At 40.6% G+C, this 22,709-nt stretch overlaps 1 protein-coding gene across 1 annotated transcript in view; it reads left to right on the top strand.

Annotated features, from left to right (window-relative positions):
- Copb1 (COPI coat complex subunit beta 1) overlaps positions 1–21,091 on the top strand; it is a 42,428-nt gene extending 21,337 nt beyond the window's left edge. The window contains exons 12-22 of the mRNA XM_037211333.1: positions 491–587; positions 1,900–2,060; positions 4,307–4,427; positions 12,681–12,908; positions 13,077–13,256; positions 14,718–14,862; positions 15,971–16,090; positions 18,286–18,431; positions 19,040–19,129; positions 20,091–20,246; positions 20,712–21,091. Of these exons, the coding sequence (XP_037067228.1) occupies positions 491–587; positions 1,900–2,060; positions 4,307–4,427; positions 12,681–12,908; positions 13,077–13,256; positions 14,718–14,862; positions 15,971–16,090; positions 18,286–18,431; positions 19,040–19,129; positions 20,091–20,246; positions 20,712–20,771 (1,504 nt within the window). The 3' untranslated portion in view covers positions 20,772–21,091. The remainder of the gene's footprint in view (positions 1–490; positions 588–1,899; positions 2,061–4,306; positions 4,428–12,680; positions 12,909–13,076; positions 13,257–14,717; positions 14,863–15,970; positions 16,091–18,285; positions 18,432–19,039; positions 19,130–20,090; positions 20,247–20,711) is intronic.
- The last annotated feature ends 1,618 nt before the right edge of the window (positions 21,092–22,709 follow it).

Consider the following 22,709-nt stretch of genomic DNA (forward strand, 5'->3'; position numbering starts at 1 on the left):
TTCCCTAAATTAATGCTGTGGGAAACATTTTGGTATTTAATTTTTACTGCGTGACTCACTGAATATAGGATGTATCTAATGACAGTGAATGAAAATAGCTATTTTTTCTGTGATTTCTGGAGAAAAACAAAGCTTCCTATTTATCACAGTCTTTCTAAAACTCCTCCTCCTCCAGAATACAAAGTCCTGTTTTCTTGTATTAGCCTAAATTCACAGAGAAACATTTCTGCATCAAGGTTTGTTCCCAGATCTTTATTTTGGATCTTATATATATATTTTTTTTTAATTATTTATTTTTATTTTATGTACCTTGGTGTTTTTCCTGCATGCATGTCTGTATGAGGGCATTGGATCTCCTGGAACAGGAGTTACAGACAGCTGTGAGCTGCCATGTGGGTGCTGGAAATTGAACCTAGGTCCTTTGGAAGAGTAGCCAGTGCTCTTAACTGTTGAGCCATCTCTCCAACCCCTAGATTTTCTATTCTTCTAGGATTTATCGAGGAGCATTGTGGATCCTGGGAGAATACTGTAGTACAAAGGAAGACATTCAGAGTGTGATGACTGAGGTCCGCAGGTCCCTTGGGGAGGTATGTGTTTAAACTCTGCTTTGTGTGGTGGTTTGTGCTTTAGAAAACTCTGCTGGACTAGCAGCTTAGTGATTGAGTACATGCCTGGTTCAATGCCTAGCACAAGCAGAAAGAAAAACAGCAGTTGATATTCATGTGATCGTTCACTTTTATGTTTTTGTAGTGTTTGGGCTAAAGAACACTGAAATTTTTATTTTAATTATCCAGATAAATAAGCCTCAGGGGCTGTGGAAAACTAATAGTGCCCCCAGCCACCATGATAAACATAAAACCTGTTCAAATTGTTTATTTACCTTTGGGTGAGATTTTGTTTGAACAGAATGTTCTGTGCAGCTAATAAAATTCTTTTCCTTTTTTTTTTTTTTCTTCTTCTTTTCTTGAGACAAAGTCTGACTTTGTAGCCCTGGCTGGCCTGAAACTCACTAAATAGAGTAGGCTGGGTTTGAACCGAAAGGTTTACTGATCTACCTACCTCTGCCTCTTGGGTGTTGGGATTAAAGATGTGCACCACCGTGCCTCATAGTAGCTGGTAAATTCTGCTATTGCTGCTGTGTTTGGAAAGTATATTTCAGAGCAAGGCTAACTTTAGACTGTTTGTGTACTAGTATTGGAACATTCCTTCACCAAAACAAATTCATGAGTACAAAAAACAATAGACTACTTTGTCAAAAGATTTGGGTTCTCTGTTAATTACTGTTAATAATTAGCTCTGAGACCTTCATTTTAAGTTTAACTGCCTGGACTGTTTTTTCATCTCTAAACTAAAATAAGTTATAATTAAAGACTCTTAGAGTTCTTACATACATGATAAATTTAAGGTAAAATGTTAACAAAAAAGACAAGCTGTATTATAGCCCTTTGATCAGCTAAAAAGGTGGTTGGTGATGTTATTTATACTTTTTATTTTAGAAGAATAAGTGTTTAGGTTCATATTTCAGGGCAGAAATGAGGAGGAATGAGGCCTACTGCACATCTGTTTTGCTAGACACTGTCATATGCATTTTTCTGTTAAGGAATTGTTTAGAAAGAATTAGGATACCCCCTTAACAGATCAACAAGTGACATTCAAAATTATTTCATTATGTTACTCGGCGTCATACAAATTATAAGTGGTGGTATGGGAATTCAGATGAGAATCACCAGCTCAAAGCTTGTGTTCTTCCTGCTACATTATCCTAGGAAGGAAAGAAAATGGAGAGCAGAATGCCATGTTCCAAAATCCCTCAGAATGCCTTCTGTATAAAGTTGATTGACTATCTCAATGTAACTCTACTGTGATGTTATTAAATTCAAGTGTTCATTTGGCTTTTAGATCCCAATTGTAGAGTCAGAAATAAAGAAAGAAGCTGGCGAGTTAAAACCGGAAGAGGAAATAACTGTTGGGCCAGTTCAGAAATTGGTTACAGAGATGGGTACCTATGCAACCCAGAGTGCCCTCAGCAGCTCTAGACCTACCAAGAAAGAAGAAGACAGGTAACAGGTCCATGCTTTGTCTACTCAACTGCTGTACTGTTACTCTTGGGGATAAAGCATTCATGTGCTTTCTTTCTCTTGTTAGGTTTTGATGCTTAAGTCAAAGTGTTTGCCCTTTAAGGTTCTTAAGAAAGTATGTTTGTAAGGTTTCCCTGTGAATTGTCTCTTGATTTTAGTCCTTTGTTCCTGTTGTTTGCAGTGAAGTAAATGTTCTATTAAAACTTACTTTACAGGCTCCCCAGCCATCAGTCCAGAGTCCATGGGCTCCCACTAGCTTGGGTCAGTCGTCTCTGTGGTGTTTCCCATCATGATCTTGTCCCCACTTGCTCTTATAGTCCCTCCTCTCTCTTCAACTGAACTCCAGGAGTTCAGCCCAATGCTTGGCTATGGATCACTGCATCTACTTCCATCAGTTGCTGGATATAGGTTCTATGATGACAACTAGGGTAGTCACCGATCTGAGTACAGGGGAAGGCTAGCTCAAGCACCCTCTCCATCATTGCTATGAGTCTTAGCTGGGGACATCCTTGTGGGTTCCTGGGGATTTCCCTAGCACCAGATTTCTTCCTAACCTCATAATGGCTCCCTCTGTCAAGATATCTCTTTCATTGTTCTCCCTCTCTGTCCCTCCCCAAACTTGGCCATCTCAAGCCCTCATGTTCCTATCCCTCATCTCTTCCTCTCTACTCCTCCCTCCCAGGAGATCTTAGTCCTTTCCCCTTCCTGGGGCGATCCTCTCAGGGTCCTCCTCTTTACCTGGCTTCTCTGGGTTTATGGGTTGTAGCCTGTTTATCCTTTGCTTTGCATCCAATATTCACTTATGAGTGAGTACATACTATGTGTGTCTTTCTGGGTCTGGGTTACCTCACTCAGGATAATTTTTTTCTAGTTCCATTCACTAGACCCCTTGAATGAGGGTGACAGATCTGTAGCTTGATCTGTTTGTGAGTCCCCTGGCAATCAGACCAGGACTCATCCCGAGTATATGAACTGGCTTTTTAGAGCCCATTCCCTATGGTGCCATGCCTTACTCAGCCTTGATGCAGGGGATGGGGCTTGAGTCTGTCCCGACTTGGTATGCCAGCCTATGTTGAATACCAAGGGAGGCCTTACCCCCTATGAGGAGGGGGAGAGGGGAGTGTGGGGAGAGGTGGGGGGAGGGGGAACAGTGGGCAGTATATAAAATTAAAAAAAAAAACACAAACCTTTAAATAAACAAGTAATCCTTAAAAACAAACAAACAAACAAAAACACTTACAGCCAGACAGTGGTTGGTGCACAGCTTTAATCCCAACACACTGGAGGTGGAGGCAGAGGCACACAGATCTCAGAGAATTCAAGGCCAGACTAGTGTACAAAGCAAGTTCCAGGACAGGCTCCAGAGCTACACAGAGAAACCCTATCCCAAAAGACCAAAAACAAAAAACCTTACTTTACAGCTGGGCAGTGGTGGCACACACCTTTAGTCCCAGCACTTGGGAGACAGAGGCAGGCAGATCTCTGAGTTCGAGGCCAGCTTGGTCTACAGATCGAGTTCACTGGCTACACAGGGAAACCCTACTCGAGAAAACAAACAAAAACTTTGTTCACATAGGAAATACTATGTTGATGTTTAAGTTTGGTTGCTTGTCAGTTTCAGAAAGATATTTTGAAGTTTTTCCTTTTTCTTTTTATTTAATTGTACATTTCTCTCTTGAAATAAAACCCAGAGCTGCTCACATGCTGGATTAGTGCTCTGCCACTGGAGCTATAGTCCCAGTTCCAACCATCCATTTCTAACAGATAAAGTTACATTGGGATTTTTTTCCTCTTTATTCTGCTGTATCTATAAGGTGGGGAAAATGATGGATACAATGTTATTGAATATGTCTTATGTGCTAGAAACCAGGCTAAGTAGTTTGTCTTATAGTCTTGACAGCAACCCTTTGAGAGAGAGTGTACTATCTCCATCTTCAAGAAGAGGAATTTAGACCTAAAGAGAGAGCCCTGTAAGCAACCCTGTGAACTGGTAGATAAACTGGCACTTGGAAGTAGCTTATTAGTTCCCTTTTCCTTCTGTTCTTTGGACTGTTGACTTATTTGAGAAAAGTGTTAGTTAGATATTCTTTTTCATTTTGAGAATTAATGAGGAATTTTAATGACATCCTTACCACCGAAGAGAAACAGGAAGTGTCTGACCCATTTATGCAAAAGCTGTGTGCTGTTCAAGGGTTTGTTGGGCTTCATGTTCGCTGATTCCTTTGCAGACCGCCCCTGAGAGGGTTCCTCCTGGATGGAGATTTCTTTGTTGCTGCCTCCCTTGCCACAACTCTCACGAAGATTGCATTACGCTATGTAGCGTTGGTTCAGGAGAAGAAAAAGCAAAACGTATGTTCATTTATTCTATATTTACCCAGTAATTGATTATTGAGTGTCTACTCCATTGAACAGTGAAAAACTTAAAAGTTAATGCTAACGGTCTTGTCCTAAAAGAGCCTGGGACTTAGTAGGGGAAATAGACACAGTAGTATAACATGACTATAAAACTGACAAAGTAATCTAAAATAATAAGATTAGTCTGATGAGGGGTTATGAAGTCACTTCTGTGGCCAATGAAAGTAATGACTTTTTCTCAGTTGCATCTTTGTTGTCACCTATTTTATCCTACAATATGTCTTAAATAGTTCTATCTTTGTTGATACCTAATGACATCTCTAGTTGGTACCTGATTACAGCTTCTGAGAGTTCTGAGTATATTCTCATTTACAGTAGTGTGCTTCCATTCTTTCAAACCTCACCGACCCTTTGCAATATCGTCCTACATTTCCTACCACATATCCATTATAAGCTATGATGCATTATTATTTTGTTATAAATAGCAAATCCTCTTTTTAAAAATTAATTTCTTAAGTTGGCATACAAAGTAATGGGTTTCCCTATTGTATTTCGTAGGTGTCATTATATTTATTCTGATTCACTGCCCTACCTACCCCCAGCCTCACTGTCCTCCCTCATATCCCCCTACCCCTCACCCCCCCACCCCCACCCCGTTCTCTCTTCCTAAACAATGTCTTCCTTCTGCTTTCTTGTCCCATGAATTCCACTACTCTTTTCCTCCTTCCCTTAAGGTCATTCTTCCCCTGTTATGATCCTCTTTCTGGTTTTATTCACACACACACACACACACACACACACACACACACACACACATATTTTAGTCCCATATTGAGAGAAAACATAGTATTTATCTTTCTGAGTTTGGCTTATTTTGCTTCATAAACCCTCTTTTTGGAAAAATAATAATTTTTGTCAGTATGATGGCACATACTTGGAAATCCTAGCACTCAGAGGACTTGGGCAGGAAAATCTATGTTTAAAGGCAGCCTAAACCACATGATACTTTGTCTCAGAAAATAAAAATATAAATATCCATTTTCCAATATTTTTTCTGGTGTCTGGATCCAGATGAGAAATGACCAGATATTGAGAGCTGGAAACAAGACAAAAAGTTTAAGCACCTTCCAAAGTACTTTTGGTTTTTCAAGACAGTATTTTTTCTGTGTAGCTTTGGAGCCTGTCTTGGAACTCACTCTGTAGATCAGGCTGGCCTCAAACTTGCAGAGATCCGTCTGCCTCTGCCTCCCAAGTGCTGGGATTAAAGGCGTATGCCATCACCGCCCAGCTCCAAAGTACTTTTTTACTGAGTTTAAAGATTCTAGTAAAAGGATACATAGCCTGAACCTTACCATTTTAACAGTTTTTAATTGTGTAGTTAAGTGGCCTTAAGTACATTCATGTGTTAAGTGACCATGGCTACCATCCCTCCCAGTGCTTCTATTTATCATCCAAAAAGGAAACTTTATATATAGTTAACAGTAACTCTGCCTTGCTTCCTGTCCTCAGTCCCTTGTAACATTTATTGTATTTTACTTTTTAAATATTTGTGTGTGTGTGTGTGTGTGTGTGTGTGTGTGTGTGTGTGTGGTGTAGTGTAGTGTAGTATAGTGTTAGGATGCATGTGTGCGTGCCGTGGCACAGATGTAAAGGACAGCTTAAGTGTGAAGTAGGGCATTTGTTGTTTACCATTGCATTGCATGCCCAGGTTAGCTGGCCCACAGCCTTCAAAGGAATTCTCCTGTCTCTACCTGGCATCTCCTGGCAGGAGTGCTGAGATTAGACATGTACCACTGTGTCCAGCTTTTCATGTGGGTTCGGAAGATCCATACTCAGGTTGTCAAGCTTGCATAGCAAGTGCTTTTAACTACAAGACCAACTCAACTGTCTATAGAAATTTACTTACTCTAGGTACTGTGTTTAAAAGAAATCATGCAGGAGACCTGTCCTTTCACTCACCAGAATATCTTCATGGTTCATACATGTTCCATCAGAATTCTTTCCTTAGGCTGAATAAAACTATATTGTTTGTGTGTGTGTGTGTGTGTGTGTGTGTGTGTGTGTGAGATTCTCTTTACAGTTTGTCATAATAGTCAATTCTTTGAGCTGAGCATGGTGCTACCTGTCTTTAATCCCAGTTACCTGAGAGGTGGAGGCAGGAGAATTTTCTTTTTGCCTAAATAACTTGATTATTCTTATAAGTCAGTTGGTAAATAATTCTTTCAGAACCAAGTTTAGTGATATATGCCTATAATCCAAGCACTCAGGAAGCAGGAGGATTGCAAGATTGAGGCTATATTATTTGCCTGAAAATAATATATAAATAAAAGAAACAAACAAAGAAAAGCTCCCAGAACTTATTTACCTATTTTTCTTTCACTTGGAAAGAAAAAGTATCTTCCTGATATAATTCTGAATGTTTATGTATTTTTAAATTCATTTTTAAGGTAAACAAGGAATGTTATAAGAGGTTGTAATGTGGTGGTAGAGGACCTACTTAACATATATAATGCCCCAGTTTTGAACCTTAGCACCACTAAAAATAAATAAATTTGAGTGAAAGTCACTTATGATTACAACAGTTAACTACAAGCTTTGTTAATGCTGTAGTGAAGATAGACAATTGAAAGACAGGATCATTAAAACCCTCTAGAGTTTGAATTGGCTAGTATCTATCTAATATTTTTTTCACCAATTGAAAAAAATCATTTTTGTGCTTTACAAACTGCATTTTTACTCAACATTTTAACAAACATTTCCCCATATTTTTATAAACCCTTCCTAGGCATATTCATAATATTTAATAGTTTTATAGTCCAAGCCTCCAGCCATTTTTATCTCAAGAGTCTAATTGATTTCCTCATGAATTGTTGCATCACTTTTGAATGATTAGGAGAATGTTTGCAATATCAGTTTAAGGTCTTATTAGTACACTCAGCTGTGCTTCATACAAAGAAGGACACTTGCTTTTTGTTGTCTCATTCTCATGCTTCCATTTGTGCCATTTCCCTTTCTCTTTGTTCTCTTTGTGTGAATAGTCTTAGGGTCCTAGAGAAGTCCCACAAAAGACCACCATCCACATATGCAATCAGCAAGAGTGTTAAGAGTTCCAGCATGCTGGGGCCGCACCTCTGACACAAAAATGGCAACACTGAGAGAACCTTGCATGGTCTTTCATACACAGCTAAAGGAATTGTAAAGGCAGTGAGGTCTATGATTGGCTTATGTGAGTGGCAATCATATTAGTACATTTCTGATTGGTTAGGGCTCACAGGGATTGGCTAAGGCTATAATTTTACCATTTTTGAGCAAATCCGGACAAGTCCCAGGTTTGTCTTTATTTGGCTTTTGCCTTGAGATACGGTGGAGGCTGGCTGGGGCCTGGTATGTGCAGTTCCCCTTGTACTTGTTGTCAGGAGCATGGGGATTGATTGCCCTTTGTTGGTGGCTTCCTCAGAAATGTCCGTCCAGCTTCAAAAGGCAGAACTAGGAACTGAGGCCTGGTTCTTAACTGAATTATTAGGAACCTGTCATGGTATTTGCCTGGCCTTCTCAAATAGGAGTGTCCATTTATCACAGATCTTAGGCCTAAAGAATGTGCATTTACTTCCATTATAATGTAGGTCTGAACTCAAGCCCTCACACTTACGTCACGGTCATTCTACCAATTGCACTATCTCCCTCCGCCCCCTTCATTTACAGTTTGAAAGATGTCTTTGTAGAAATTGAGTTCTCCGTTGGCATTGTTTTTTCCAGCACTGTAAGGTGTAGCGCTCATCGTCCTCTGTCTTCCTAGCGAGAAATCTCTCGTCACTCCTTCACCTGTACATGGCTGGTTTATATCCTTCCCATTTCTTTCTTTTTCTTTTTTTTGTTTTTGTTTTGTTTTGTTTTGTTTTCTGAAACAGTTTTCTTTGTATAACAGCCCTGCTGTCACGAAACTGTAGCCCAGGCTGGCCTCAAACTCAGAGAGATCTGCCTGCTTCTGCCTCCCAAGTGCTGGGATTAAAAGTGGTCACCGCCACCACCCAGCATTATACTATTCTTATCATGGGTTTTAGCAGTATGTGTTGTTCATGGCTTAGTGTAGTTTTCCTCATGTTCATTCCCTCTGTGCTTCATTGAGCTTTGGAGTCTGGTTTATAGTTCTCATAAATTTAGGAAATTTCCAGCCATAATTTCTTCAGACATTGGTTTAACACTCCCACCTCTCTTCCTTCTCCTTCAGACTTATTATGCCCACTTCTCTGCTGGTGCTTCCACAGGCCAGGTGTTTGTTTAATTTATGTTTATGTATGTGGCCTGTTTGACTTTATGTGTACCACGTGCATATGGGCATATGGGGTCCCAGTGCTGCCATCCTGCCCCACCCTCCTGTGTGGTAAGAGATGAGACACTGAGGAATCGATGAGACTAATTGTATTTGTATAATGTGCATATGGGCACAGCCTGGGCCCCATGGGGTGTCCCAGGGCTGTGGTCCTGCACCACCGTCCTGCGCCACGGTGCACCGCCGTCCTGTGCTACCATCGTGTGCCACCGTGCGCTGCTGACTTGCGCTACCATCCTGCTCCACCGTGCGCCGCCATCCTCTGCTACCATCTTGCGCCACCGTGCGCCGCCGTCCTCTCTGCTACCATCCTGTGCTAACGTGCGCCGCCGTCCTGTGCTACCATCCTGCGCCACCGTGCGCCACCGCCGTCGTGCATCGTAAAGAGACATCGAGGAATCGATGAGACTATTTGTACCATGCATAGGGCATACGGACACAGCTGGGAGTTCCCAGTGCTGTAGTCCTGTACCGCCGTCTTGTGCTACCATTCTGCACCTCCCTTGTGCATCGTAAAAGACAAGACATCGAGGAATCGACGAATTAATCGTATTTGTACCGTGTGCAGACGGGCACAGCCAGGGCCCCATGGGGTCCTGGTGCTGCGGTGCTGTGCTGGAAGAGATAAGACATCGAGGGTCATGCCTAGGGCCCCTTTGGGGTCCTGGTGCTAAGACCGAAGCAATGAGATACAGAGTGAAGGGACACTAGCCCACTCGAGCATGTGGCTCTGGCATGCCTTGTTCTTTTCTCCCATTCCCTCTCTCTGCTTTGCTAAAAACCAATTATATTCCTAAAGCTAGCCACCAAGGTCTGTTCCTTTATTTGGCCTTTCTTCCTCCTAAGGCAGACTACCAAAGTTTAGTAATCCAAAGCCTCCATTGGATTACATAATTAGCATGCCCATTTAAAATTAAACACCTCATCCTAACATGGGGTTTTCCTTTTTACCTTTATAAAGCTGCCATTTGCCTATGTGCCATGTCTGTCTCTATCCAGACGCAGTCCTTTGTTATCAGCACCACCCCCAACAAATATCCACGCCCCTTTTCCCTGTTACTTCCCCCTCTCTCTTGTCCTCTATTTCCTCTAACACTGCATCCTAGCCAATTCTAACACAGAGCTCCCCTCTTTTTCTTAAAAATTACACCTTCAAGGTCATTTGCTGCTGTTTTTCTGCAAGTCAGAAAGCAGCCGCTGTAACTTTTCTTCCCTGTTTAATAAAGGGTCTCTGTAAAAACAGTTGTTTGGGTGTGGTTTGTGCCTAATCCGGGAGACCCCACTGTGTGGGAGTCCCCTTCACAGAGGAGCAACAAGACATGGGGGGCCACACCTAGGGTCCCGGCCAGGATCCAGGATCGCTGTGTCAGAAGCAATGAGACAGAGGAAATAACAAGACAATAATAATCAAGGAAGCAATGAGACCCAGGAAGCAACAAGACACTGAAGGCCATGCCAGAGATCCTGGTGCTGCATCAGAAGTAATACCAGAAAGGAAGCAGAGACACCGAGGGCCATGTTTGGGGCCCTCATTGGGACTGATGCTGTGCCTGAAGCAATGAGACACCAAGGGAGCCACAAGACCATGCCTGGTGTTCTAGCACTGGGCAAGGTGGTGAGGGACACTGGAGAGCCTGGCCAGCAGACACCAGAGATGCCGTTGCCCACTGCTACATGGCACTGGGGGTGTGTGTGAGACACCAGAGAGGCCCCCTGCCTACATCCATGAGCCCCAGGTGGGTAGTTGCCAATATGATGAGCAAGAACGCGGTGGAGAGATAAGAGAAGCAGAACAGTTTGCACTGTGAAGAGAGGCAGAACTGGAGATGCAAGGATAGTGAAGAACAGCCTGAAGCTGCCTGATGCCGTGGTGATGTCCCAGCCTGTGCTGCTGAGGGCCATGTCTTGGTCCACAGCCCTACAACAGCAAGGGTTTGGGTCTGTGTCTGTGACCCATGTCACCACTAAAGACCATGCGACATCCTAGTTTGGACTGCTGCCTAAGGCCATGTTGATATCTGAGGGCTGTGCAGAACTAGCCCTCCTCCTCGTTGGTTGTGGTACTTGGGAGCACTGGTCCTGCTCCTTGCCTGGGCAGCATGGGGTAGCTGACCCTGCCCCTCCTTGTCTGCAGCATTTGGGAGAGCAGGCCCTTCACCTTGCTTGGGCAGCACAGTACAGCTGGCCCTGATGGCTTGGCCTCAAGTGAGCAAGCCCAGAGGTTGTGAGTGCAGCCCTCACCTGTGCAGTGTGGGAGTATGGATGAGCTAGCCCCTCCCCTCATCTGAGCAAAACAGGAAAACTGGCCCTGGTGGCTCAGGCATAGGAGAGCAGGCAGACTGACCAACTCAGCTACCATCCAGGCCCAGATCCAACGCTTTGAGTTGTCCCACCCCAACATTCACCCCATCTAAGAACTGCTGGAGCAAGTTGAGGTGCCAGCCCTGCAGAACCAAAGCTGCAAGATCTCCATGACCTCTATGACACAGGACAATAGGATATCTGAGAGGAGTCCCAGAGCAGATCCTGTATTGATGTTGTAGCTGTAGCAGAAGCCAGAGGCCTCGAACCAGACCAGTGACTCGTTGCAACAAACATTTGCAAGTAAAGCTGTTTTGGGCAAAAGGGTATACTGTGTAACACACTGTGACAAACCACAGCTTCCATTGTGAGATTTCTTTTTTGTTTTCTTTAATTTGCATTTTTATATTTTTATTTTTGTTTTTGCTTTTTTATTTGGGGGGAGGTTGCAAGAGCTAGGGCCTACATGGATGGACAGGGAGATGAGTGAGATTAGTGTGTATGATTTGGAATTTACAAAGGTTCAATAAAAAGTAAAAAAACAAAAACTGGTCTAGTGTAAAAGAGACTGAAGAGAATAATAGCTTTTAAAATGTGTGAAGCTGATCCTGGGCTTAAAAGTAAAATAAAAACATTTTGAGGTAGTTTAGGAAGATTTATTTGAATTCAGAGTCTATTACATATATTTGGGGATTGATCAGAAATCAGTACTTTGTTTTTATAAGATTGTCCTTATTCTTTTTTTTTAAAGATTTATTTATTTATTATGCATACAATGTTCTGCCTGCATGTATGTCTGCAGGCCAGAAGAGGGCGTCAGATCTCATTACAGATGGTTGTGAGCCACCATGTGGTTGCTGGGAATTGAACTCAGGACCTCCGGAAGAGCAGTCAGTGCTCTTAACCTCTGAGCCATCTCTCCAGCCCCCTGTCCTTATTCTTAGTAAGTAGTTGCTAGTATACTTATGAAGAAGAGAATCTTATTTTTATATAACCAGCCAAAGTGTGCATATATGAATTAATAAGAAAGCAAATATGGAAGTTTGGAGAGGTAGCTTAGTCATTAAAGTGCTTATCACACAATCTTGACCTGAGTCAAGTACCCATATAGAAAGTCAGGTTCAGTGCCGTGCTTGTAATCTGAGTAGAGGCAGAGACAGAAGTATCCCTGGTACTTGTTGGCCAATAAGCCTAGCCTAATCATTGAGCCTCAAGTCCCAGAGTAAGGCCTGGTCTCAGAAAGCAAGATGACAGCTCCTAAGAAACAGCACCTGAGGTTGACCCCTGCCTCCACGTGCATGCACCCACATGAATGTGAACACAAGAAAGCAAGTATGGTTAAAAAGTCAACAGTTGCTGAAGCCCATTGTTCTTTCAGCTTTTTGGGGTGTTTAAAGCATTAAGAAATCCTTGCTATTTTAGAACTAAGAGTCAGTGAAGCCTTAGAAAGCTGACAGAACAAAACAGGTAGAAGGCTGTGGGGATAACTAGAGAAATAAACTCAGGCAATTTGAAGTTTAATTCTGGTGAATTCTTGATTTGTCTCTCAGTTATGTTTGAGTGACTTTACTGCAATTGGAGAATCATAGCAATAACCAATTTCTCTATTTTTGTAGTCTTTTGTTGCTGAGGCTATGTTGCTTATGGCAACTATCCTTCATTTGGGAAAATCTTCTCTTCCTAAGAAGCCAATTACTGATGATGATGTAGACCGAATTTCCCTGTGCCTCAAGGTCTTATCTGAGTGCTCACCTTTAATGAATGACATTTTTAATAAGGAATGTAGGCAGTCGCTTTCCCAAATGTTATCTGCCAAACTCGAAGAAGAGAAACTATCCCAAAAGGTAAAGTATATATGATAAATCCATAAAGTGCTTTATAAGTTGGGGTTTTTCCATCTTAATTTTATTGCTTTCTCAGTCTCTATCTGTGATTCTGTCCCTGTGAAAAATTTATGAAAAGCTATTGTTCTTTCCATATAAAAAGACATGTGCATTGCTTTTTCAACACAGAAAGAATCTGAAAAGAGGAATGTAACAGTACAACCTGATGACCCCATTTCCTTCATGCAACTAACTGCTAAGAATGAAATGAACTGCAAGGAAGATCAGTTTCAGCTGAGTTTATTGGCAGCAATGGGCAATACGCAGAGGAAAGAGGCAGCAGATCCCCTAGCATCCAAACTTAACAAGGTAACACAGTCTCAGATATATGACCTGTTTGTTGTTTGTTCATTTTAGGTGGCGTCTCACTGTGTAGCCCTTGTTGGCCTGAACTAACTATGTAGACCAAGCTTTCCTCAAACTCAGATAGATCTGCTGAGCTCTCTCTCGGGTGCTGAGATTAAAGGCTTATGCCACCGTGCCCAGTTGAAAATTTATTTAAATTGGCTATTCAAGACTATAGTAACCATGGGGCTGAAGAGATGGCTCAGAGGTTAAGAGCACTTGCTGCTCTTCCGGAAGTCCTGAATTCAGTTCCCAACAACTACATGGTGGCTCACAACCATCCATAATGAGATCTGGCACCTTCTGCTAACATGCAGGCAGAACGCTGTACACATAATAAATCTTTTTTAAAAAAAGAAAATATATATATATAGTAATCAGGAAGTGTCTGGTCCTGCTGTGCATGTGTACAGATTTTTGTTGTTGTTTTAATTAAATAACTAGTTACATAGAATTGAGAGGTACATGGGAGCTTGTGTGTGTGCACACATGAGAGCATGTCTATGTGTCTAGGATCTTCATGATGCCAGGCAAACACTGTTCCACTGAACTGTACCTCCAGTCCTAGCATCCATTTCAACCCAGTCCCTGTGATTTTTAGGTCCATGAGACTTCATTTGAACCAGACATATAATCTCAGCACTTACAGAAAGATTACAAGGCCAGGGGCAGTCTGGGCTACCTAGCAAAAAGACAGATTGTGAGCTAGTTATCCCTCACCTATCAGATGAGTGAATGGTCTCAAGTTGATTTGACCATTACAAATAAAAGTCAGTAGAAGAATTGCTAGAGCTTTTCTCAAAACTGAGAATTGGCATTTGGGAAACTGAGACAGCAAGATCCAACAAATTAGGACTTGTTAGCAACAGTGTTACACTTACACATATTTTAGATTTCTCTCTCTTTTTTTCTGTTTTTGTTTTTGTTGTTGTTGTTTGTTTTGGGTTTTGGTTTTTCAAGACAAGGTTTCTCTGTAACAACCCTGGCTGTCCTGGAATTGGCTTTGTAGACCAGGCTGGCCTGGAACTCAGAGGTCCGCCTGCCTCTGCCTCCAAGTGCTGGGATTACAGGCGTGCATCACCATACCTGGCTTAGGTTTCTCTTTTAATTATGGTAAAAATTACAGAACATAAAATTTACTGTTTTAACCTGGTCTTGTTGATGCTTGTTTCTACTTGTTTTGCTTCTTTCCACTGCTGAGAGTTGAACCCAGAACCCAAGGCTGAGCTCCCTCATTTCAGACCTTTTAAGTGTGTGGTTCAGTAGTGTTACTTCCGTCTCCATAACTGTACAACCATCTCCAGAATTTGTCTATCTTGTGAAACTGAATTTTATACCCATGTAACAGTAACTCCCATTCCCATTTCCTATTGCTCCTGCTAAATTGTTTCATTCATTTGATTATGTCTGTTTTTGCTTTGACAGGTCACCCAGTTGACAGGTTTCTCGGATCCTGTATACGCAGAAGCTTATGTTCATGTCAATCAGTATGATATTGTCCTGGATGTTCTTGTTGTAAACCAAACCAGTGATACTTTGCAGAACTGCACATTAGAGTTAGCTACTCTAGGTGAGGAAGTTTATCCTAAGGAACCGTTTTTTATATAATAGGTCTTCATGGTGAATTACTAAGAAAGGGTCAGAGCTTTCAGTGTAAAGATCCTTTCAAGAGCTTTGTAACATTGTTTAAGCAAGGCTTAGTTTAAGGTTTAAAATTTTGTCTCCTTAAATTACCAATTTTCTGAACCTTTGTCATACTGACTGGCTTATGCTCTTCGTTTGAGAGATGGGTTCAGTTCTGAGTTTGATCTGGTAACTGTGTGAATTTGGAGAGTGCTTGCCTAGCATGCATAAGGCTTTGGGCTCCATCTCCAGCACCACATTAACTCAGTGTGATTGTACTCCCATGACTTGGGTAGAGCCAGGAATTTCAGGGGTTGGAGGACATCACTGGACTACACAACCCACTGTCTCAAATAAATAAAAACATATTTACCAAGTAGTTCACTTAGTTAAAATTTAAGTTGTCTTGGAAAGGAATTAAGTATTTTCTGTTACCTGCCACATGTAGTCAAAGCAGTGCATCATTATTGGCATTTTTCAGTGTGTTTTTTTCACTTGGTAAAGGCATATGAATTAGATTCTCTGTAACCACTTCTACATATAGTGTTGACAATGTAAATTATGTATAGAACAGTGAAGTACCTCCAGATTCCATGGGGCTTATGCAAGAGTTTGGGGACATTAGGATATCAGAGAAATTACACTTTGCCCTATCTTCAGTGAGTCATGACTCAGAATGTACAGGTTTTTTGCAGGGTGTGTTGCTCATTGTAATGGTGTATGTAGGTTAAGACTATGGTATATGTACATTGAGCTTTCTGAGAAGCTCATATTCATTCATGGAAATAAAATGGTATACTCAAAGTATCCGTCCCACTCATAAATATAGTTATTCTGTGTAGAATATTAGAATTATGTCTATTACCCTTTAACAGAGGTTGTATAGATTGTCATTGCCTAGGATATTTATTAGATTATTTCCTTTTTTTTTTCCTCATAATATTTGACTCACACACTTCATTTTTCTAAAAACTATTAAATTTGCATACATTCTAATACTGTTTAATGATTAGAATATGTGTTTTTAACTATGTCCAAACCTTTTTTTCTCCCAGGGGATCTGAAACTTGTGGAGAAACCATCTCCTTTGACTCTTGCTCCTCATGATTTTGCAAATATTAAAGCTAATGTCAAGGTAGCATCAACAGAAAATGGAATAATTTTTGGCAATATAGGTATGGTTCTGTTTTATAGCACGTGATAGTTGAATGCTTTTTAGTAAAGAATTTGGTAGTATGCAGCTATGGGCATGGCTTGAGGGCAGAACCTGAATCCATTTATTTATACGGTACTCTCTATGGTAACCAGGCTTTTATATTATATTCTAGATATACCAGAATGAGCCAGATAGACTCGTAGTCCTCAAGAAACCACGAGGCAAAATGAGGAGACAAAAATAATGACATGATTAGGGTTGGTTTACACACTCCATACTTTGGGGCCATATAGAAAGCAGTGGAGGGGTTGAGGATTTAGCTCAGTGGTAGAGCGCTTGCTAGAGGCCCTGGGTTCGGTCCTCAGTTCTGGGAGGGGGGAAAAAAAGGACAAAAGAAAACAGTATAGTATGAGAAGCTGGGAAAAGGAAGGCTTATTATTCAAGGATTACATAATGCTAAATGCTATGAAAGAAGCCTGTATGAGAAGCAGTGTGTGAGTCCGTGAAGGGATTTGGTCAATTCTCAAGTGGTGTAAGAGATTGGGGAGAAGTTAGAAAAGCCATGTTAGGTTGAACTGGTTTCAGCAGTCAGTGAGTATTCTGCAGATGATAAAGAGTGCAGGCAGAACAATGCACGTGGATTGCTAGGCCTGGCAGAGTGGCTTGAAAGTGGTGGTAGGCAAAAGTGAATCAGGAATGTCGATGAAAGCTCTACCCTGCCTGCCCTGGGAAAGATTCAAGCATTTATCCATGAAACAGGAAGACACTGGAGGATTACAAATGAGATCTATGATTAACTATTTCTGTGACAGCAATATAGACAGTAACATTGTAGACGATGCAGGAAGACTGCCTGTGTAGGCTGTTGTGAGAGGGGGAGGCCTGTCCTGACAGAGCAGTGGTTAGAGTAGAAAGAAGGGCTGACTCGGATCGATGTTAAGGAGATAGTTATTGAACCGAGAGGAAATGGTTGAAGGAGCCCTTGGGTACCTGGATTGGGTGGTTGATGGAGGAAAGAGGGCAAATGTGAGAGGAACAAGGGAAACTGATCTTAAGCAAATGGAGTGTTCAAATAGCTAAGTATACTTAAGGGAAGTAAGACATGAGTCTAAAATTTGAAAAAGCTCCAAATATGAATCCTCAATAGGGGGAGGGGTGGGGGTGTAGCTCAGTTGGTCAAGCTTTGTCTAGAAAGGTAAGTCTTCAACAAGTATCTGAAGAAACATAAAGCCTGAAAGTTAGGCCTTTGGATCTGTCCATTGCTGGTCATAAAACACGTCTGTGGCATATCTTTGGCAGTATGTGGGTTAAAGACTGAGCAAGAAAAAAAAATAAATTAAAAATAAAAAGAAATCCTCGGGTGTGTTTATAGACTGCCAGTAACAAAATTAACAGAAGGGAAGAGTAAAACTGTGAGACTGAAAGAGATAATTATGGTGGAGTGAGGTCCTGAACACAACTAAGAATCATAGGCAGCAAAAAGGTGAATCTTGAAGAAAATAAAGGAGAGAAGGGAGGGTAAAAAAAAGATCTTTTAAATAAACCTTCAGTTTTCTCTGAAAGTAAAAAGGGGTGAGAAGAAAAGTAGACCCCAATCAGATTATAACTTAAATATATTTTGTTTCATTTTTTGAAACAAGGTCTCACTGAGTAGGTAGCCCATACTAGCCTCAAGGAAATTGACATTTCAGCCTCAGCTCCAACTGCTGGGATTATAGGCATGCACCATCACACCAGCCCAGATTATATCTTTCTATGGAAGAGACAGTCATAGACACAGATAATCTTATTTTACTAAGTTTCAGCAACATATATCCAAATATTAGAAAAAACATTTGGATTCATAGATAGGTCCCAACTATGAGACTACTGAACTACTTGGATATCTAGTACCTGTTCCACTATAGCTGTTCTATAAATATTCACCAAACTGAACTGTTTGCTTAACAACAAAAGACAAAGTATACCTGAGTCTAAATCCTTAAGTCCTATTGCTTATCAGTTGGGTAACCTTGGACAACTTATTTGGCTGCACTGCTTTCCTACTCTGTGAGATGGAAAATAGTAAGGTAGGATTGATAGCCCTGTTCAATTGGTAATATTTATAAGCACTTAGAATCTAGTATATATCAGTGTTTGCTAATATCATAATTATTTGTAACTTTTCACTAACATCTACCCTTTGATTGGGGTCTTTCTGAATGTATATTACAGTTTATGATGTCTCTGGAGCAGCAAGTGACAGAAACTGTGTGGTCCTCAGTGACATCCACATTGACATCATGGACTATATCCAGCCTGCAACTTGCACTGATGCTGAGTTCCGTCAGATGTGGGCCGAATTTGAATGGGAAAATAAAGTTAGTCTTTGAGAGGTTTCCTTTACCTGTCTTCCTTTTGACTAGTGATAAGGAGTTCTTTGAAATAATTCCTACTAAAAAGCACCAAAAGTGAAAAGCAAACAGTTCTTTATTATCTGTTCCTGTGAATTATCCTTTACTAGAAATCATGCAAGAACTTTAGTGATTCGCTGTTGTCAATTAAATAGAATGGCAATTCTTTTTGAAATCTTGGGACAGTATCTCACTCTGTAGTCCAGGCAAGTCTCCAGTACCTAGACCTCAGTCCATCTCCTAAGCACAGATACTGCAGGTATGCACCACCAGGCCTAAGCAAGTTGTGACTGTAACTAATTTGACACAGTGTAGACAGGATTCCCCCTCTTCTGTGTCTGGATGGTAATCTACCATTGGCTCTAGTGTTGTTCATGGTTTGATGGGAAACTTTATTCCCTGATGGTCTAGTGAAGGGTCTGTCTGAAAGCACTGCTCTGATGCCAGTTGATGTTGTAGGTGCCACTTTTTTATTGCCCACTCTTCCCCTAAATTGTTGGAAGATAGTTCTAGGATGAAATACCAATTATCTGCAACTTTCACTGTAAGATTTACTCAGTTTTTGTCCTCTGCAGGTGACAGTTAACACCAATATGATTGACTTAAATGACTATTTACAACATATCTTAAAGTCAACCAACATGAAGTGCCTGACTCCAGAGAAGGTAAAATTTTACTAGAAAAGGCTAAAGTCTGAAAGAGTGGTACAGTAGACTGCTGGCCTTTTCCTGTTTCCTCGGGTGTGTTTTCGTAATAATTCAGGATGGAGAAAACAGTGTCACTCTGGAATATCTCCAAGAAGTCACCCACAAATGTTTAGATCTACTTACCTCTTTCTAAACTGTGTCATCCTGCTTGTTCATGGTCATGTGCTTACTAGAACAGTCAAATTATTTGGGGTTTTGTTTTTTGTTTTTGTTTTTTGTCTTATATCTCTTTCAGATAGAGACTTTATTCCAAAACAGTTTATTTGTGATACTGGATTAGCAAATGCCCCTCCCTCATGGGCTGATTGTAAGTCAGAATAAATCTCTGATACAATGGCTTTCTGCTGTGTCCACATGAAAAAAGACTAGAACAAAGACAAAATGAAGTTGGATCTTTCTTGAGAAAATTTCTGTTAACACCGTAATGTGCAACTTACTAATAAGCAAATGTCTACCGTCGGCTAGGGCATGTAACTCAGTGATAGAATGTTTGTTTGACATACAACACAACACAACACACACACACACACACACACACACACAGAAAGAGAGAGAGAGGACATGTTTACTGCCAAACAAGTAGGTTTAAGTTCATATATTAGTTCCTTCATCGATTACTAAGTCTAGCAAAAGAAGTCTTTCTTTATTGAAGTTAAAAGTCTGGTGCAAGAGGCAAATAAGTAAATAAGCACCGAATATATAAATACAAATTTGAATAAGTATTCTCTTGAAAGTCAGGTTTATTGAATAGAATATGCACTTGGAATTCTCACTTCCTACACATATATTTGCTTTGAGTCTTGGTAAGTTCATATGGTCCTATACCCTGTAACACATAGGTAAGATTTTAAATAATAGTTTGAGTTTGCCAGGGTGTAATTCTCTAGCAACATACTGAATTTATCACAATTTCTCCCAGGCCCTTTCTGGCTACTGTGGCTTTATGGCAGCCAACCTGTATGCTCGTTCTATATTTGGAGAGGATGCACTTGCAAATGTCAGCATTGAGAAGCCAGTTCACCAGGGACCAGATGCTGCTGTTACTGGTCATATAAGAATTCGTGCAAAGAGTCAGGTAATAACACCCTTTTTTGAGAACATCTCTGAACTGAATAAAGGGAGGAAGGATTCATGTCTTTGTTTCAATAGTATGATATCTTCTGTCATAATCATGTTTTATGCTTGAGATGAAAAATACACATATTGTATGTATGTATTATATGTGTGATATTTTCTGAACTTCAGTTCATTTAAAATGGCTCACTCTAAGATACTGCCTAAAACATTGATTCCTGTGTAATGCTTGTGGAACAGATTCTTTTGGAATCCGTGTTGTTGTTGGATATCATCGAATGAATGGAGCCTTAGTTAAGCTGGTGTCACTTACTTTTGGGCATTTTTTCAATAATTACATCTTTGTTGAGCCTGGGGATATAACTCAGTCTGGGGAGTGCTCTCATAGTATGTATAGGCCCTGGGTTAATCCCCAACATCACAAAAATTAGATTAAAAATATAAACATCTTCATTCTTCTTTACAGGGAATGGCCTTGAGCCTTGGAGATAAAATCAACCTGTCTCAAAAGAAGACTAATCTATAAGAATGAATAAAAAGTCCTTGGAAGTTTATGGTTAAACTTTAGGTGTGGGCTTATTGGACTCCAACATCTTTTGTACTCTTTTCATGCTTTATGTTATATAGAATCTGAGCTCATGCTGAATGCATTCCAGCCAGTAATTTATAGCCTTTCCCCAAAATCAAGAATGAGTTAAAAATTATAGTTTGTCTTTTGTCTTAATAGTTCTGAATGCTGTCCTCAAAGTATATAATGTTTCTCATGTACCAAGACCATTTTCACAGTAAAATAAACAGACCTATTCATAAATTTTTGTTATTTTATAAATAAATTACTTAATTTTAGATTTGTATCAGTGGGATTTTTTAACTTAAAAAATATATACATGAAAAATATATATATATACATGAAGATAACTTACAAGGCAGTGATCTAAAATGGAACAGGTCCTGGTTTACTATATTGTTGGTTCCTCATTTTCTATGAGATCAGCATCTCTAAAATTTCCACAGGCTTTTCTCAAACTTTGATCAGCCAGAAAGTATACAAATTACATGAGAAAAGGTCCATCTTTTGGCTTAAAGGAGCAATTACAGACTCTGACTGACATCAACATACTGTTGTTGATGATCCTGATTATAATAAAAATTAGATCATCTAAAATCAACTTAAAAACCATGCACATTTAGCATTGGGTATTCATGCTTATTAGTGTTACTGTAGTTCTAGCCAGTTACTGGCACTACACTAGGAGGATTACTGTTAGGGAATTCAGTGGGCTGTTCCATTTCCCAATTGCCTCTGTTTGAGTAGATGCTTGTAGATGCAGTTTCCTGGGCTGGGCTGCGTTTTGGGCTCTATACTAGGAAGAATTGACATGGTTTGATCTTTTTACTAAATCTAATTTAAACCATCACTTACTTTCTATCTTTCCCCTGGGCTTCATTCTTCATGCCCCACGAATCCATAGATAAGGTCTGACAGAATGGAAATAACATCTTTTGGTTTGGGTGAGAACAGAATGATTTGTTGGGCCTGTATGGAGATTACTACTATGTATGATGTCATAAGTTTTGAAGACACTTACTGTTTTAGTCAGTAAATCAGATAATTACAAAACATTTGCAATCCTAGAGCATTAAAGTCTTTAAACAATTCTAGCTGTCAACTAGGAGAGATACAAGAACTGTGGGAAAGGAGTCATTTTGATACAGAGTCAAAGGGTGGAGATTCTTGATGGGAGCTGAAGGATGAATGATTAGATCATTTCCCACACACTGTTCTTTTGAACATGAATTTCATTAAGTGACATTAGATTGTGGGAGGAGTTTCTCTGTGTCCCAGCAGTCTCCCAGATAACCACATGGAAACTTATTAGTTATAAATGCTCATCCAAAATAGCTCATACTAACTAGCTCTTACAACTTAACCCACTTCTATTTATGTGTTGCCACATGGCTCGTGGCTTTACCTTCCCTCCAGCATGTATTGCTCTCCCTGTGCCTCCTGGTGACCTTTCAGACTCCTCCCTTCTTCTCCCCAGTGTCCTTAGTCTGGCTTTCCCACCTAACCTTCTCCTGTCCGGGTATTGGCCAGTCTTTATTAAACCAACTGGTGTCATTTACACAGTGTACAAGGATTATTCCACAGCATTAGATATTCTGAAGGAGAAAGATCCACAGCTAGTAATTTAGGCAATGCTGCGTATAGTCCTTACTGGAGAGTCATAGTGCATATTGGCATGCTAAAGATTCTGAGAGATTCTTCAGTGAAGAAAGCAGAATATCTTAATCTTTCTTCATCAAAGGACACTGTTGACATAGCCTGGGCAGCTATGGGCAGCTGGGCAGCCATAGTCTCATATTCACAATCAGCCAGAAGTCACAGGAGTATGCAATCGTCTGCCCTAGAGCGCTGACTGATGTGGAGAAGCAAGCCACCAGTAGAACTCACTTTACCCAA

The sequence above is a fragment of the Peromyscus leucopus genome, chromosome 1 (genome assembly GCF_004664715.2).
Source record: "Peromyscus leucopus breed LL Stock chromosome 1, UCI_PerLeu_2.1, whole genome shotgun sequence".
Lineage (NCBI taxonomy): Eukaryota > Metazoa > Chordata > Mammalia > Rodentia > Cricetidae > Peromyscus > Peromyscus leucopus.